We start from the raw sequence: 17583 nt of genomic DNA on the forward strand, positions 1-17583 counted from the left end.
CAGGGGTGTGCAGAGAGGTGTCCTGTGTTGTTTATATAATTACTTAAAATGTGCTCCTGCCAAACCTGCTGAATAATTTAAAGCAAAGAGTGCAGCAATAAGTGCACGTTGAACTGGAGGATCAGTGACAATGACTACTCATGACCAATGGTGAATGTTCAATTGTTTAATTAGGTACAGTGGATACAACTGCTTATTTGGTGATAGAAGGTACAACCTGCACATCCTAATCACATCAAGCGCTGCTGTTGTTGTTGGAGACTGATTTTTCGATTATTCTGAAATCAGATATCTTTGTGCCACATAAAAGCAGTTGGGGACTTGACCATTATTATTGCTGTCGTTCTGAATTATCATCTTAAACGTGGCACTAATAGGAAATTAATTCAAAATATCTTACTTCCCAGACCAATGCTCTGTACCAAGCAAACAGCAATCCAATCTCCCACATCAACGAAAAAACAATATAAAGAACAATTGCTAATCAAAGAAAGACATCATGCGAAAGGAAAACAAAAAAACAGACAAGCGAAGAAAAGAAGATTGAACTGACGGGAAGACTTTTGGAGATTAATATCAAAGTGGCAAACCAGAAATCATCCCATCAATATCAACTATTAATTCAAATATATGTATTAAATATAGTATATAAACTTAACTAACAATGCTGCCATCACAATGGCAATTGCACCGTCATAAATTGTTGTCATAAGCAGGTTTGTGTTAAAGCACAGTTAGAAGACAGTGACAAATAATGAAGAAAAAATATGAAGCTAATAATTCATTCTTTCGTTTTAATCATAGAACAATTAGAACATTAAAATGTGTTCTACACCCATATTTATTTATTAATGTATTTATTTGTTTATTTATTAAATGCTTGTGTTTAAAAAAAGGGGGGAGACATACATTTAGCATAAACTTAATCTTAAGCAGATTCCGATCCTTCAAATGTATCAACTGTTTATTTAATTTTTAAAAAATACATATTTTAAGTGTTGTCAATATGGTTCCTGATTTCCAAATTCTGCGAAACTGACAATCTTCTACACAGCCTGCATCATGCCAGAGCGGAATGGCTGGAAAGAAAACTACAGTACCCGGCACGCACAAAATATAAACACGCCTGGCTAGTCGTTCGTTTGTGGCAAGGGAAAAAGAGCGGCCATGTTGAATTGCCAAGAGGAGACACAATAGAAAAAGACGTGCATTTGAAAAGAATTAAATAAATAAAACAATTTAATTTATGGTTAGTTATAAGCTACAACTGAAAAGAAAAATAATTTACCAGGACAAGAGGTAAAGACTGCTTTATCATATAGTTAAACGAAACCATGCAAATCTGTTGTTGAACTTACAAGATGTCCATTGCTAATTAGCTAATGAGCTTGCTAACGTTAACGTTAGCAAGGTAGCAGAGATGGCTAGCTAACGATTACTGACTAGCGTGCCAGCGGCGTATTTATTTATTTTTTATCTGCTCTGGGTAGTTGCACTTAAAAATAGGTAATTGTGACGTTTCTCGCTATGTGCTTGCCTAAGTTAGTAGGCTAACATAAGGTCGTTTTTGTAGCTAAGTAGCGTGTGACGTTAGCTACTGTGCATGATAAAATGTACGTTAGCTAACAGTACATGATAAAATTCATGTTAGCAGGCTAGTGCGAATTATTACGGTTGTGCTTCTTCTCAAATCTGGTGACCCCGTAAGGTCTGCATCTAGCGAACAGTTTGGTAAACTAGCTGCAGCTAACGTCAGCCGTTTAAAATTGTGGCCTTGCTCATTTTAACAGCTACACCCGAAAGCTATTTTGAAGCTAAGTTACCAGGCGCTAACTGCGTGTTGACAGTATTTCATTCTTCACCTTGCAAAATGGACAGCTACTTTGTTAAATATGTTAGCAACACACAAAAGCAAATGGCATGCTATTAGCTAGCTTCGATATGTTCCCCGTAGTAAGGCAACTTTGCTTAACACGACCAACTGAACTAACGTTAGCTAGCTAGCCTGCTTTTGCCAAGTTACTTGGCGAGCTCGGCTTATCAGGTGTTAACGTTAGCAAACGTTAGTATTCGTAACAGGCAAGCTAACAGTTAGCCAACTTATTTGTTTTCAGCGGAAACATTTCCCTTGCTTGACAGGTAAACTGGGTCGCTGTCATTACTAATAGTCGCAACCTTTCCTACGACATTTAGGTTAGTGACCAAGTAAGGTTACATAATAAGCGAAATCAAGCACTTAGTCTACGGTCTTGAGTTAATAATACTTACGCAGCCAAAGCTAAATTGGACTCTTATGGGGAGGGTTGTGATTGCCGAGATCACCACGTGGGCATGGCACAGTTGGGGGGTGTTTGCGAATTTAAAGTGAATGCTGTAAATAAAGCGAAAGCAAGGAGTGTACGAGTTTGAATGTTAAACCACTGCATTATACGCTAGCCTATGAGCACAATTTAGCATCACCACCTTAACCCCAGTTTCAGTATACCACCAGTTAACCACCCCCTTTGCAAAGAGAATCAGGTTAGGTGCTATTGACTTAATCATATTTATAGGCCCTAAAGATGATAACAGTATCAACGTATGATCTTGATCTCTACATTTCCACAACAGTAGAGATTATTAACGTTATTTATATGGTGTTCTAAAGGGATATATGGATAAAACATTAACATCAAAGGATGGAGAGTCCTTATCTTGAGGAGGTCTTGAACAGACTTGAACAGTCTCTCCCCACTGTTGCCTCTTAATATTGAACTGCACCTCTGGATTGGAACTCTTTTAATTTTATTCATTGGCCAGATTTAACATACTGACCCGGAGAATCATTAGATGATATAGATGATGCATTTAGATGATCAAAATCAGTTTTATTCCCATGCGGTGTTTGAACATGTTTCCCTCCTGCTGTCCTGACAGGTTTTTGCAGATTGGAGTTTTGGGCCCATAGAAGTGACCACACGTCGCAGTTCGCTCTCCCACAGGCTCAGAGAGTAGGGGAGACCACCGGATAGGCAGAGATCAAGGAAACAGGAGCAGAAGACACTGTCAAACAAAGACCAGAAGGGCCACATAGACCAGTTTGCTTTCAGACCACCAGTGGTTTATGCCGTACATTTTATTTCAGCGGAAACTTTGAAACAGATGCACAGGTCTAATCTGAAACGGCTGAATATTGGAAGACAGAGATACATTTAATAATTGAACCTGTTGGGGTCAGAAAGCCACTTTACAATAAAGTGACTTTAAAAGAGAAGGGAAAAAAGTGCTCTATTGGTAAAACAAGTATAAAAAGTTTGAGTTTTTGAGTTGAAAAAATATTTCCAGAAACTGTTTCTTCAGTTCATATTGCCTTAGCAGTTCTAATCTAGGACTTACTTTACCACTGTACACGCTCAGATATAATTTTCTATATTGTGTGCGAGTATATAATATATTTATTTATATAAATTGTAATTTCTCTTCTTTTGGAAGAGCTGTTGTGATATTTTTTCACATGTACAGTGCTTCTTTATTTTTAAGAGGTTTGTGCTGTACGGACCAGTTTGTATATATAAGAGTATTATGAAGTTCTAACATAAAAAGAAAAAAATTCAAGAGTACGTTTACATTACAAAAAAGCAATACAATCATAGAAATAAAATTTGTGGGGAAAACCTGTCAAGGGAAATCGAATCTAGCTCTTAGTAGTTAAGAGGTCAGGGAAAAGACTTCTGAGAAATGGCTACCGCAAGAACGGAGAACCTCGCCTCTGTGGTCGTGGGGCTGAACGGGCAAATGAGGGGGCAGCCCAAACCAGCTTCCCCTCAGCCGGGACCCTTCGCACTCGGCTCACAGCCGGGGAAGGCCCCAGGTGCTCCTCCAAAAGATGGTATTGGCGCACAGGATGGCGGTGGCATCAGGTAAGGCCTGTGTGAATAGCTGTTCTCTTTGTGTCCCCGCCCCACCTCCATTACAAACACGTTAGCGGGTTTTCATTAGTGTTGAGGAGTGATCTGTCTCTAGGTGGCCTGCAAGCTCAAACAGATCAGACTGCTTTGCGGTGTTGATCAATGCAAATCAGTCATTGAAAACAAATGGCTGCCCTTCTGTGAATTTGTTCACCAACCTCAGTAACCTATCAATCCTCAATGTGTGTAACATCTTTATTTTGCTCTTCAGCCGGAGTTGTGCGCAGTTTCGTCTGTTTTAAAAAAAGAAAAAGTCCTCTTATGTTTTTTTTCCTGTCTTATTCCGCTTGAAGGTTTGGCGATGACTGGAAGAAGAACCTGCAGCTGCCTCCTAAAGACACTCGAATGAGAACTTCAGTGAGTTTCCACACGTGCAAAGTTACCGATTTGTATTCACATTATCACAGCTCTTAGAGATTCCAAGCTGAGCGTGCTCGCTTTTTTTGTCTGCCAGTGTTTGACTATGCCGCTGTGCTTCAGTCTTTTGCCGAAACAGTCTCCTCTCCTCTGATTAGAATTATGTTTTGCTGTCGGAAATATTTGGTAATTTAGCAAAATTGAGAGTTTATGTCTCTGTGACATACAATTGTGTAAAAGTAATTTTTGGCATGTAGATGTAATGCAAGCGCTGTGTCTTGATTTGTGTTTGAACTTTCTAAAATCTTCCATTATTTCATACCCAAAAACATTTTTTTTTTTTTTTTTTTTTGCGAAAGAGCTTTGTAATTCCAAGCTATGTTCTCTTTTACATTTAGCATTTGGGTGCTAATACTCCCCCCTCCATCTTCTCTCCCCCTCTCTTGTTCCGTCTGTCCCCCCCCCCAGGATGTGACCGCTACGAAGGGTAACGAGTTTGAGGACTACTGCCTGAAGCGGGAGCTCCTGATGGGCATCTTCGAAATGGGCTGGGAGAAGCCCTCCCCCATCCAGGTACCTGCCGCTCGTCCGCGCCCCGGCTCTCGCCGTCGGCGTCCTCGCCCGTCGGCGGCGGCAACGGCCGCTGCGGCTTTTTGCGGATTTTCCCCCCCCGGTGTCTCCGTCCCGTCTAACGGCCTCGCTCTCGGTCCCTCCCCTTACAGGAGGAGAGCATCCCCATCGCGCTGTCCGGCAGGGACATTTTGGCCCGGGCCAAGAACGGCACGGGGAAGAGCGGCGCCTATCTCATCCCCTTACTGGAGAGGATAGACCTGAAGAAGGACTTCATACAGGGTGAGACGCGCGTTCCCGTTTGCGCGGTGACACTGAAGCTCCATTCAGTCATACGTACGCGATGACGCTGAAATTCCGTTTAGTCATACGTGCACATTGACACCGCCGGTGACACAAAAACATCCCCGTGAGCTTAGAACGAATTGGAAAAACAAGCGTTGCCTGCCGGTGACGATGGTTTCCTATAAATAAATCAGCAGTTGCCCCTTCTGAATTGAAAGAAAATATCTGCGGCGTTGGCGGAAGTGGTCAGTGGTTAAAGCGGTAACCCCAGGTGTGAGTTACAGCTAGCACAGGAGATTGAGGCGAACAGAACTGACCTCATTCGGTACTTTACTGAAGCAGGTACTTGGAACCAGTGCATGGATCGTCTACATCAGGGATACTCAAATCTGGTCTTCAAGGCCGTTAGTATTAGTACTGCTGTTTTTTTTCTTTCTTTCTTCTATCTAATAATTGATTGATCGATCAGTGCCACTGATTGGCCAGAGGTTTTAATGGTGCGGCGCGTGGTTCCCTCTCCCTCGGCCAGCGATGGTGATGGTGCCCACTCGGGAGCTGGCCCTGCAGGTCAGCCAGATCAGCATCCAGGTCAGCAAGCATCTGGGCGGGGTCAAGGTCATGGCCACCACCGGGGGCACCAACCTGAGAGACGACATCATGCGGCTGGACGAGACCGGTAACTGCCTCTAGGAGCAGGGGAGGCCTAAATCTATCTATCTGTCACTCATGGTTTATGGCCCTCTCCTGCCCCCCCACAATGAACACTTTTTTTCACTGAGCTTACAGTAACAAGTCTGCTGTTGTAGTAACTGGTTGTAATGACCCAGAGGGGAATATTTTTCATAGTTGTTTTTTTGGTGAATGTGAATGTTTTATGGTTGCTTTTTTTATTCTTCTGTGCTGTGTTGTAGTTGTCTCTGTGTGCTGCACCATCTTGGCCAGGGCTTCCTTTAAAAGGATTTAAAAGAAAAATATTTTTTGGATTCACCAGGATGAACAAAAGGCTGTTCATCCTGGTCATCATTTGGGCGTTGGTCGTCCGTACATATCAGTTTTAATATTGTTGGAATACAACTTATCTTCCAAATTTCATAATCAAAACTAATGAAACGTGTTTGTCTAAGAGTAAGTGTCTTCTCATGTTGTGGACAACCAGAGCTCTAGGAGTAATGTCAACACTTTTCTTGGTGTTGTCCGGAAAGAGTAGCCAGATTAAAAGGTCCTTTTGGCCCAGACTAGTACTACAGTGCCTGACTAGGGAAAAGAGCTGGGACCTGTATCACCAAGCGGGCTTACCAGGTTGTCTGGATAACTGCACCAAGTAAAACCCTCCCAGATCTGGAACATGGACTGAAGTAAAAACAGCTGTTCTGGATTTTACTCAGTGCAGTTATCTGGCTAACTGGGTAATCCTGCTTTGTCAAACAGGCCCTTGAAATCTAAAAAGGAGAGAGTTGATCTCGGAGCCTCACTGTATGTTACAGAAATAATGTTTTACACAACACTGGGTCTGAGAAGTGTCTCCTGTGCAGGGTTTACCAGTCTGTAGCTCTTCTGACTCTTGAGTACTTGGCTTGTTATTGTCCCATGAGGCTGGGTGCTAAATGTTGCCTACCTTGCCTCCAAATGTTTAGAGGCCACTCACTGATAAGAAATGAAAACTGGGACCAACCCCAGCCCGGGCTGCTTCTGTACTGCGGCCTGGAGTCCTTAATGAACTGCACTGTTAAACTGTGTTTCACGTAGCACAATGCAGAGTGTGATTCTGAGCACTGTGCTTGGTTCCCTCTGTTGGGCTGTGCTTTGACCCCCCCCTCCCCCTCCCCGCCCTCTGCTACCTCCCGCAGTGCATGTGGTGATCGCCACCCCAGGCAGAATCCTGGACCTGATAAAGAAGGGCGTGGCCAAAGTGGACAGGGTGCAGATAATGGTGATGGATGAGGTATGGAGATGCGGTTAGCCTGCTCTAATGCACGCACGCTTGCCAGCAAAACCACACTTTCGCAGAAACGGGTCAGGAAATCGGTCAGCTGGTAGGTCAAGCCAAAGCGCATATGGTTGTAGCACTTGCCTAAATTTGGTTACAAACTGTTGTGTGAGTTCAGATGTACCCATATCAGCAGTGCTGAATATAATACTCACAACATGGTGGTAATAGTGCAGTAATGGTGGTAAAACTGTAGTAATGGTGGTAATAGTGCAGTAATGGTGGTAATAGTGTAGTAATGGTGGTGAAACTGCCGTAATGGTGGTAATAGTGCAGTAATGGTGGTAAAACTGCAGTAATGGTGGTAATAGTGCAGTAATGGTGGTAAAACTGCAGTAATAGTGCAGTAATGGTGGTAATAGTGAAGTAATGGTGGTAAAAGTGTAGTAATGGCGATAAAACTGTAGTAATGGCGGTACGAGCGGCTCCTCTGATCTGTCCCTCCTCTCCGCCAGGCCGATAAGCTGCTGTCTCAGGACTTCGTGGTCCTGATCGAGGACATCATCAGCTTCCTGGCCAAGGGCCGGCAGATCCTGCTCTACTCGGCCACCTTCCCCATCAGCGTGCAGAAGTTCATGGTGAGGCGCTGCTCGTTTAGGGGCTTCCGCAGCACTGCTACCAAGGGGCGGTGTTATTTGACTGTTTAAATCCGCACGTTCGCCCCCAAAGTATCCATTTCGATTTCGCTAAGTCACCGGTGACGTATGCACGCAAGTTCATGTTATAAATGAACCCCCTCCTGCAGTTTCTATAGCCTAATGCGCAAATGAATAAAGCACTTTCTCATGGATGTGATTTGCCACAACTCGGCATTTATTAATCACAATAATAGGGAAATGATTGTTTATAGGAAATCCCTGTTTATTTCTTAACACACAAACTATTGAAACTGCTAAAACCTGTAGCCTTAAACAACATAAATTACTTACTCTGTTTAATTTTTTTTACTTCCTTCATCATCCAGTTTTATCAACATCTTCAGAACAGAAAGGAAACATAGCCTGCCATGGGAACATTATTTAGCCTAAATTGTTAGCTGACCAGATCTGTTGAACGAAGTGAAAAAAGAGACTAGCTGACCAGTAGCGTTAGGTGTCCATGGAGCATCACCGGAGGTTATTGGCAAGGAAAACCAGACGATCCAGTTGCTCTGGGTCCAGGGCAGAACGTTTTTTGTTGACAGAGGAAGTAACGTTAGCACAGGAAATGAAACTTAAAAAAAAAAAAGAATTTTTTGAACAGCCCTAGTCTGTTCAGAGGCTCTGAAATGCTCGTAGTTGCTTGATAAGAGTCCTCAGTCTGCTGCAGCCTTTATCTCGCACTACACTGTGTCGCTTCCTTTGTTAATTCTCCTCCTCATCCCCCCACCCAGGCAAAGCACCTCCAGAAGCCCTATGAGATTAACCTGATGGATGAGCTCACGCTGAAGGGCATCACCCAGTACTACGCCTACGTCACCGAGAGGCAGAAAGTGCACTGCCTGAACACGCTCTTCTCCAGGGTGAGAACCTGCACTGAGGCCCATTAGACACCTGCGCTGTGGGGCCCATTAGACACCTGCACTGTGGGGCCCATTAGACACCTGCACTGAGGCCCATTAGACACCTGCACTGAGGCCCATTAGACACCTGCACTGAGGCCCATTGGACACCTGCACTGTGGGGCCCATTACACACCTGCGCTCTGGGGCCCATTAGACACCTGCACTAAGGCCCATTAGACACCTGCACTGTGGGGCCCATTAGACACCTGCACTGAGGCCCATTACGCACCTGTACTGTGGGGCCCATTAGACACCTGCACTGAGGCCCATTAGACAGACTGAGGCCTATTAGACACCTGCACTGTGGGGCCCATTAGACACCTGCACTGAGGCCCATTAGACAGACTGAGGCCTATTAGACACCTGCACTGTGGGGCCCATTAGACAGCCGCACCGAGGCCCATTAGACACACTGAGGCCCATTAGACACCTACACTGAGCTCAGACATGTACTGTAAAATTGTTAGTGTTTAAAGGATTTTTTTGTGACCACTGCTCTCTCTCTCTCTCTCTCTCTTTTATAGCTGCAGATTAACCAGTCCATCATTTTCTGTAACTCCACCCAGAGGGTGGAGCTCCTGGCCAAGAAGATCACTCAGCTGGGCTACTCCTGCTTCTACATCCATGCCAAGATGATGCAGGTGAGACCAGTGTAGAGGGCTTGCAGGACTACCAATCGTCCTGAGTGCCTTCCTTCAGCATTATTAACGCCTGTGTCTGTTAAAAAAATGAAATAATCAAATGCTGGTCACCCAGCTAATAGCCTTTATGTGCTTCCATTGAAATACTGTGAGCAATAATGGGGACAAAAGAGCAACTGGTTATCACTTTTAAAATCTTAAATATTTTATATAATTGAAAATGATAATGTACTCAGGGTGTTCAAATACATTTCCAGTGGATTGCACAAAGAGGTCTAATGATCTGATAACCAGTGAGCTTGTTAATCAATTTGAAGATTCATATACAGAAAATGAGTCGTCGTATTTTCTGTATGATGATAATATCTCTGACTCCCTCTGGTGGTGGCATGGGTGTGGCAGAAACACCCAGCCTAGTCTGTACCCCTCTATCTCCTGTCCTGTACCCCTCTGTCTCTCCTGTCCTGTACCCCTCTGTCTCTCTTGTCCTGTACCCCTCTGTCTCTCCTGTCCTGTACACTTCTGTCTCTCCTGTCCTGTACCCCTCTGTATCTCCTGTCCTGTACCCCTCTGTCTCTCCTGTCCTGTACCCCTCTCTCTCTCCTGTCCTGTACCCCTCTGTCTCTCCTGTCCTGTACCCCTCTGTCTCTCCTGTCCTGTACCCCTCTGTCTCTCCTGTCCTGTACCCCTCTGTCTCTCCTGTCCTGTACCCCTCTGTATCCTGTCCTGTACCCCTCTATATCTCCTGCCCTATACTCCTCTGTGTCTCCTGTCCTGTATCTCCTGTCCTGTACCCCTCTGTCTCTCCTGTCCTATACCCCTCTGTCTCTCCTGTCCTGTACCCCTCTGTCTCTCCTGTCCTGTACCCCTCTGTCTCTCCTGTCCTGTACCCCTCTGTCTCTCCTGTCCTGTACCCCTCTGTCTCTCCTGTCCTGTACCCCTCTGTCTCTCCTGTCCTGTACCCCTCTGTCTCTCTTGTCCTGTACCCCTCTGTCTCTCCTGTCCTGTACCCCTCTGTCTCTCCTGTCCTGTACCCCTCTGTCTCTTTTGTCCTGACTCTGAGCCGGTCTGTGCTTTATCCCCACAGGAGTACAGGAACCGCGTGTTCCATGACTTCAGGAACGGACTCTGTAGGAACCTCGTAAGCACAGGTAGGCCTCCGTCTTCTGGATCAGCTAAACTGCTTTCAGAATTGTTGAATATGTGCGGTTACGTTTCTTTAATTAGAGCTTTACCACTTTTTTGTACAATTTAGTGTCATTAATCCTGATAAATGTTTTACATTGCAGAGCCACTATAAAGGATCTTTGATTGCATGCGCATAATGCAGGCTGATGGCTTGGTGTGTACATGGCTCATTGTGTGGAGCTGGGAGAGAAGCAGGCCTGCTGGTATCTGCTGCGCAGTTAAGTTGTGTGTCCTGTCCCCACACAGATCTGTTCACCAGGGGCATCGACATCCAGGCTGTGAATGTGGTCATCAACTTTGACTTCCCCAAGAATGCAGAGACCTACCTGCACCGCATCGGGAGATCAGGTGAGGGAGGGAGAGTGTGTGTGTGTCTCTGTGTGTATGTGTCTATGTCTGTGTGTGTGTGTGTGTACATGTATGTGTGTGCGTGTGTCTGTGTGTGTGCGCGTGTGTGCACATCTCTCTTCCGAATGTGCTGTTCATGCGTCTCTTCCAGGCCTGCTTTAGCCCTCGTAGGTGCTAAGCTGGCAGGCTGGGTTCCGCTCCTTGTCTGATGCTCTTTCTCCCCCCTCTCAGGGAGGTATGGTCACCTGGGCCTGGCCATCAACCTCATCACCTCTGAGGACCGATTCAACCTGAAGGCCACCGAGGACCAGCTGGTCACCGACATCAAGCCCATCCCCGGCAGCATCGACAAGAGCCTGTACGTGGCCGAGTTCCACACCGCCGACCCCGAGGCGGAGGCCGCGGGGGCGGAGCCTGAGGCTGCGGAGGCGGAGCCTGAGGCCGCGGCGGCGGAGCCTGAGCCTGAGGCCGCGCTGCTTCAGGAGTCCTGACCGGTGAGATGCACAGGCCTGACACCAGCTTTGACCTTTGACCCCCACCCCCCACCCCCATCCCCACCCCCATCCCCACCCCCCCGTGCACGGGAACCCGAGTCTGCACAGCCGGCATGACAAACGCACAGGAGCTGAAATCACTTCAAGCGCAGAGCGTACGCTGCAAATTGACTTCCTTTTACTTTTGTGGAGTGACAGAGACTACGAAACGTCTCCGCTGGAAAGAAATGGGACATTTCGTTTGGACGGACCCGAGAAAGGACGAGATTACCTGCGAGGAACGTGGCGACCGAACCGATCTGGGGAGTGACGGGCGGACTGACAGCCCGAACATGGAGACCATCTTGCCGGCGGGAGCCATTTTGTGATAGGTGTTCCTAACCCCAGCCGTTTGTTTTCCAGGGAAACAGGACGACGCCAGCTTTTTGCACACAGTCCTGCGCTTGCACTCGGACGTCAGGCTCTCTGAGTTGAATCATTTAGTTTTCACTGTGTTTCCTCCTCCAGTCCCTTTCTAATCCGATATTATGTTTGGCTATGGTAAAGTTTCCCCGGTGAATCGGTAGAGCAGTCCCCAGCAGAAGTGTTTTTGCACATACACCCCCCCCGCCGCGCTTGTGTTGTTCTTGCAGCCGATTTCAGCCGTCGGCCATGTTGCCGACCCCACCAGCCGACTCACCTTCTAGACTGTTTCTCATGAAGGGAAAACACGCATGCTTCCACGAGACCAGTTCATGTCACTCTTCCTTTGTGACAGGACCAGAATCAGCATGACGTGTACGTGTGCGAACTCACTACCTTTCAAAATTCCACAGTCCCTCTCCAGTCACACCACTGAGCCCTGAAGCCAGTCCGTTGGCAGACCTGTTGAGCGGAGAGGAGCTTCAGAAGGCTTCAGAAGCCTCCTCCGTCGTCACGGGGACCGGCAGACTGTGCCTATCCTAATTCCCCAAGGCCGCTCTCGCGTTGCGTTGCGTTTGGAGAAGCACGCTAACGCAGCCGCGGGCCAGATGTAACGCAGCCTCGGATTGGCCGGTGTGGTGCGAAGGCAATGCACTGCGCGGTGCTGTGTGAACCTTCTGTTGTCGTGAAAAGTGTGTCCTGCGTGGGCTTTTTTTTGGGAGGGTGGGGGGGGTGGGGGGGGGGGGTTTGGGGCCAGCTCGCTGCTTTGGCGCGCTGCAGCTAAAGGGCACGCGGGCTCAGAGGCGATGTCCCGCCCCACACTGCGGGCCTCAAGGTCATCGTTTGACCTTGAGCCTTTGACCCAAGGCCCCGTCCTCCCGCACCAGCTGTTTCCCAGGCCTGGCCAGTCACGTGACCATCGCGCTACTTCTATCTTTCAGTCTCGCTGGCTGACTCGCAAGTGCCTTAATTACTCCCCAAACGCACATTTTCTCTCACACACACACACACACGCGCACACGCACACAGACGACCAGGGCAGTGATTACGCAAGACCAACGCTAGGCTGCAGCCTTGTTTTAGCCCTCTCTCCATACTACAGTCACTCCTCTCAGTCCCGGGGCATTTTCATCTGGTCTTCCGCGTGTTTTTGGGCGGCAGCTCTCTGTGTTGACTGCGCACGCCCCCGAGCTCTTGGGTAGTTCATTTTAATGTCTGTTGAGCGGTGTGCCGGTCTCCTGCATGGCCGTTTGGTGTGGAATAGAACTTGTTTCTGTCGGAGAGGTGGCATACCTGAGCACCAGCTGTGAACTGTTTTGTTGAAATATTGCAATACTGGGGCCGCTTGGCCCTTTGAGCTCAACATTTCAGGTATTTTCCGGTATTATGCAGTAGACCCAGAGGCGTTTGGCCCTGTTAAAGAGGTCTTGGAATACTTCACTACAGTGTTTTGATATGAAGTCTGTGGACAAGTACACTGTGGAATAAAGTTAGTTAAGTGGGTCTTGCACAGGTCATTGACGCACAGCAGCACACGCCGTGGAATGTATGCAGAGCAGTACACTGGTACAGGGGCAGCGTGAAGGGGAAGTGAGGCACGTGAGTGCGGGACACTGGTGATACAGGACACAAAATGGCCGCAGTTTCACACGCGTGGAGGCACTTAATATGACAGCGCAAGCACATTTCAGCTAAAGCTGGGGGGGGGGGGTTTACTCGTGTTAATTTGCCATACTTTTCACATGTATGTAATAAGAGAGGGTGGGGTCACAAGAACAGCAGGGCAACTTGGATCCACTGACATCCCCCCCTCCCCCCCATTTTCTCTTACTTGCAAAACATAGAAGTTGGATTCCTTTCCAGCATACTTTTTTGGAGTTAGTCTTGTCCTGTGCAAATAGATCTTCCTGCTTTGTCAAACTGGAATGTTATTTCTGTAAGGAATTTGCTGTAATTGTTCTTCAACTGGGCAGAACTGCAAGGCCAAGACATTTAACCATGTGACCATCTGAAGCCCAAAAGTCAAATGGAAGTCGGTTCCACAGATTGTGGGACTTCAGTCTTTCATATTGTAGCTTATTGTGGCCCTTCTGAGCTTCAGTGCTGACAGTATAGGGCCTGGATGTGGGCATGTACAGTATATTTGTGTATTTTTTGTTTTGTTGGAGAAACCAAAACATTTATCATCCTTTTTTTTTTTTTTTTACTGTTCATCTTACTTTCAGTTCTTTCCTTTCTTGTTAAAAGAGATGGGGAGAATTGCAATGTAGTTGTAACTTGAGGAAAAAAGGAGGTTTTTTTTTTTTTTTAAGAAAAATCGTAGCATATCTTCAAAACTGGCAGCTGTGATTTCCCTCTATCAAAGAAATGCATCGCAAATGATTTAAAAAATTTTTAAAAAAGACAAACCGTCAAACTAAGATGTTGCTTTTCTTAAAGGACACTTTTTGTTGAATCTTGTATGTGAAGCTGGCAGGTTGGGAGACGGGTTCAAATTGGGTGTGGTGCAGATTAATCAGGGTTCTTTTTGGTTCTTGCAGGCTGCAGTGTAAAGAAGGCTTCAGTCACATATTTAATACAGATATGCAGAGAAGACAGCAAGCACCTGGCCACTGGCAGCCAGTGCATATGTAGGTCACCAAGTCATTTAAAACCTTTTTCCAACTGACTTGTACTGTAGCCAGTTGAAAAACACCTTTTTATTTTTTGCCAATAGTCTGTTGTTCAATTCCCTGTGCAGTCAATATTAGTTTTAAGTGTTCTTTTTATAGTACAAATGTTGAAATTCAAAGGCCACAAACTGCGTGTCAGTTTTGATCAAGTCTGCCTGCTGTATCTAGAACCATGTTTTTTTTTATGCTTTGGACCAATCCATTGCATTGACATGTGCCCTTTTTTGCTGGTGGGACTAGAGGTGGGTTTCGTTGTGGACTGCTTTAATTATGTGCGCCATGAAAAGGCCTGTCCATCAACATCAACGTAATGACTACCCTGGCCCACCACTGCCTAGCGTTCATCCTTCATGGCTGACACAAAATGGTGCATTTCTCATACTTCTGTGGCTTCTTTTTCCCGTTTTGGGTGAAACCCCAAGATCATATCATTTCACTTGGAATTAAGATTGCTGCACAGGGAATATCTGTGGATTGTTTTTTTTTTTATATTTAAAAAAAATAAATAAAAATGACCAAAAAAGTGTACTGAGTAGGGAGGCCCAGGTGGTGGCGGGAGTGGGTTTAGGTAGATCAGAAACTCTACTGTAAATTGTGTACATATTCAGTTTCATTTTGCTTCTGAATACCTAAGTATTTGGTGGGGGGGAGGGAGGTTGAAGATTTTATGTTATTCAGTGCTAATTTCAGGATTGAGATCGAAGCAAAAACAACCAAAATAGCCTGCTGGCCTGTGTGACATCATCAGTGGCTGTGCATCGGAGGCATTCAGTCATTCTGATTGGTAACTTTGAGTTGAGTGAGTTGAGTGAGTTGAGTGAGTGAGAGTGCATGTCAGCCTGCGTGCATGCACCTTTTCTGCTGAGTGAATTGTCAACATGAATAGTTGCACAAGTAAATGTGAGTGGTGTGTTTGGGGGCTTGCAATGCTTGGGACTTTTGGCTTGCTCTAAAATGAATTTGGGGGGGGAAAACAAACCTTAAAATGCTAGAGGTTCAAAGGGATGGGGGCAGGGCCAGAGGCAAGAAATTCTAAAGCATTGAGATGAATTTAAGGTGAAATATGGTAACTAGAAGTTCACGGTGTTTGTGTCCAGGATGTGCAAAATAAAAATGAATCAAGTGCATGGTGAAAAGTTTTTAACACCAGCAGAAAATCTGTGAACTGATTCAGAACACAAAACCTTATTATGAATATAAACACGTGGTTCAATCGCTCTGCTAATTGTCATTTATTTTAGTGTTTTTTAATTTTATTTTTTATTTTTATCATTTTCCCCTTCTCATTTTAAGCCTCCAGTTTTCAGTGTTTGTAGGAAGTATGTATGTGTATGTCCACATGGCCAATTAAAAAAAAAATTAAATTAGAAACAAAGCTAAAGCTTGAGGGTCTTCAAGTTAAAGGTCACGTTTTTAATCCCTAAAAAGAATGTTCAAATCTAATCTAAGAGTAGCAGAGTCAGTTAGTAAATTCTGGATAACTTGATAAAAGGCCAAGACAAGTTATTTTAATGAAACGTAAGTGTGAGGGCCCAGTGCAAATACACAATGAGTTTTGTGTGCCAGTTTTAAAAAAATTATTTCCTTAGCTTAAAACATTCATTTCGTTTTCCATGTACAAACCATGGGTGGTTGTTTTTTGGGGTTTTTTTTTTTTTCTTTCTCAAATCCCTGCAGCTCTTTGAGACTGACAGATGTAAACTCCTTATACCATGCTTGTGACACCCATCAAGAATGTTTAATTTTGAAACGTGATTTTGCTTGCAATTCCAGAGGGCTCTCTCTGATACCTCTCTAAACCTGGCCTAAACTGTATTTTAAACAAATGCTGAAATGAGATCCATTGGATTAACAAGTTTAATAAAAACATTTTTTAAAAGACACATGACCTCTGGCTCCCCTGAAGTTCTTTTCAACTTGAGTAAATTGTCATCACGTTAACATTAACAGCATTTGCCACATTTGTCTGGTGAAATAAGGGTTAAATTGAAAGTAATATTTGACTAGAGCACCCAGGTTTTACACACAAGGTGGACAGTGTGCGCAGAACTTTTTTTATCGATCACCTTTATAAACAAGCCTTTCCTGTTTTAAGGATTTGCTGTAGAAATGTCAAATGGATATAAATGCAGACCACACAAATATGTCTTGGGATAAGTCTGTTCCAAACTGCTGCTGAAATTTAAAACCTCCATAACTAGCTATTACTCCTGTTTCTCATGTTCCCTCATTAAAACTGTCACAATTTAGTGTAGCAGTATTTTTAGCAGACTTCCTGAATGGTTGCATTACACATGTTTCAACTGTGCAACAGGCATATAGGCTAGCTCATGCAGTAATATATGTATTGCAAGTGTAAAACTGCCAGAATGTATTCAATTCTGATTTTATCAATTTATCGGTGGAATGCAACAACTTGCATCTATTCCAACTGAAAACGAAATTTCTTTTTTCCAAACTTGATGCAGTTGAAATGCCTGACTTTTAGGCATGGTTTTCTTGTAGTATTTTTCTCCTAAAATTCTATTGCAGGGTATTTTGTGTTTTTCTAAACTGTAAATTTCGACATTTAAAATTACCTCTCTGAGAGAACTAATGTATGCTCGCTTCATCAAACGTGTTGATTATGGCACCTGCACACTAAAAATCAATCTGTTGTTACATCTGGAAGACAACAATTAATAGTACAGTAACAAAAAAACGGTATAGCGCCTGGTAACTTGTTTTAATAATCATTTGTAAATTTGGTCTACACAGCGATGATGTATCCCGTGAGGTTTGCAAACAAAGAGAATACGACTTCACGCCAATTTCTTTGGATCTCACGTGCTGACCTTCACTGGTCCTACAGCGCAACCAAGTAAACGTGACGTCATGATCCCTTTTCCAATCAGAAGCCTTTGTGCACCATCAGTCCGCCCTTAAGTGGTGACCGCCTCCAATTAAAATTATGCATGCCAGTGTCCCTTTCATAGGGCGAATCATTTTTGATTTTATTGACGAGGGTGGAGTTTTGGCACAATTCTCACCCAGTGAAGGCAGGACTAAATATATTTACAACCAATTCGATCAGAGGTGTGTCCACATTGAATGCAACCATTCAAATATGCTTGGTCAAACAAACCAATAGTTCGCACGAAGATTGACGT

At 44.9% G+C, this 17583-nt stretch overlaps 1 protein-coding gene across 1 annotated transcript; it reads left to right on the plus strand.

Moving 5' to 3' along the window:
* Positions 1–1136: 1136 nt before the first annotated feature.
* LOC135261932 (probable ATP-dependent RNA helicase ddx6) lies at positions 1137–16322 on the plus strand. The gene is made up of 13 exons (XM_064348639.1): positions 1137–1299; positions 2917–3899; positions 4241–4304; positions 4773–4877; positions 5027–5156; positions 5689–5835; positions 7007–7101; positions 7602–7724; positions 8519–8647; positions 9214–9330; positions 10418–10481; positions 10765–10866; positions 11098–16322. The coding sequence occupies exons 2-13, from the start codon at positions 3718–3720 to the stop codon at positions 11355–11357; spliced, it is 1518 nt and encodes a 505-aa protein (XP_064204709.1). The 5' UTR covers positions 1137–1299; positions 2917–3717; the 3' UTR covers positions 11358–16322.
* Positions 16323–17583: the final 1261 nt, after the last annotated feature.

The sequence above is a fragment of the Anguilla rostrata genome, chromosome 8 (assembly GCF_018555375.3).
Source record: "Anguilla rostrata isolate EN2019 chromosome 8, ASM1855537v3, whole genome shotgun sequence".
Taxonomy (NCBI): Eukaryota; Metazoa; Chordata; class Actinopteri; order Anguilliformes; family Anguillidae; genus Anguilla; species Anguilla rostrata.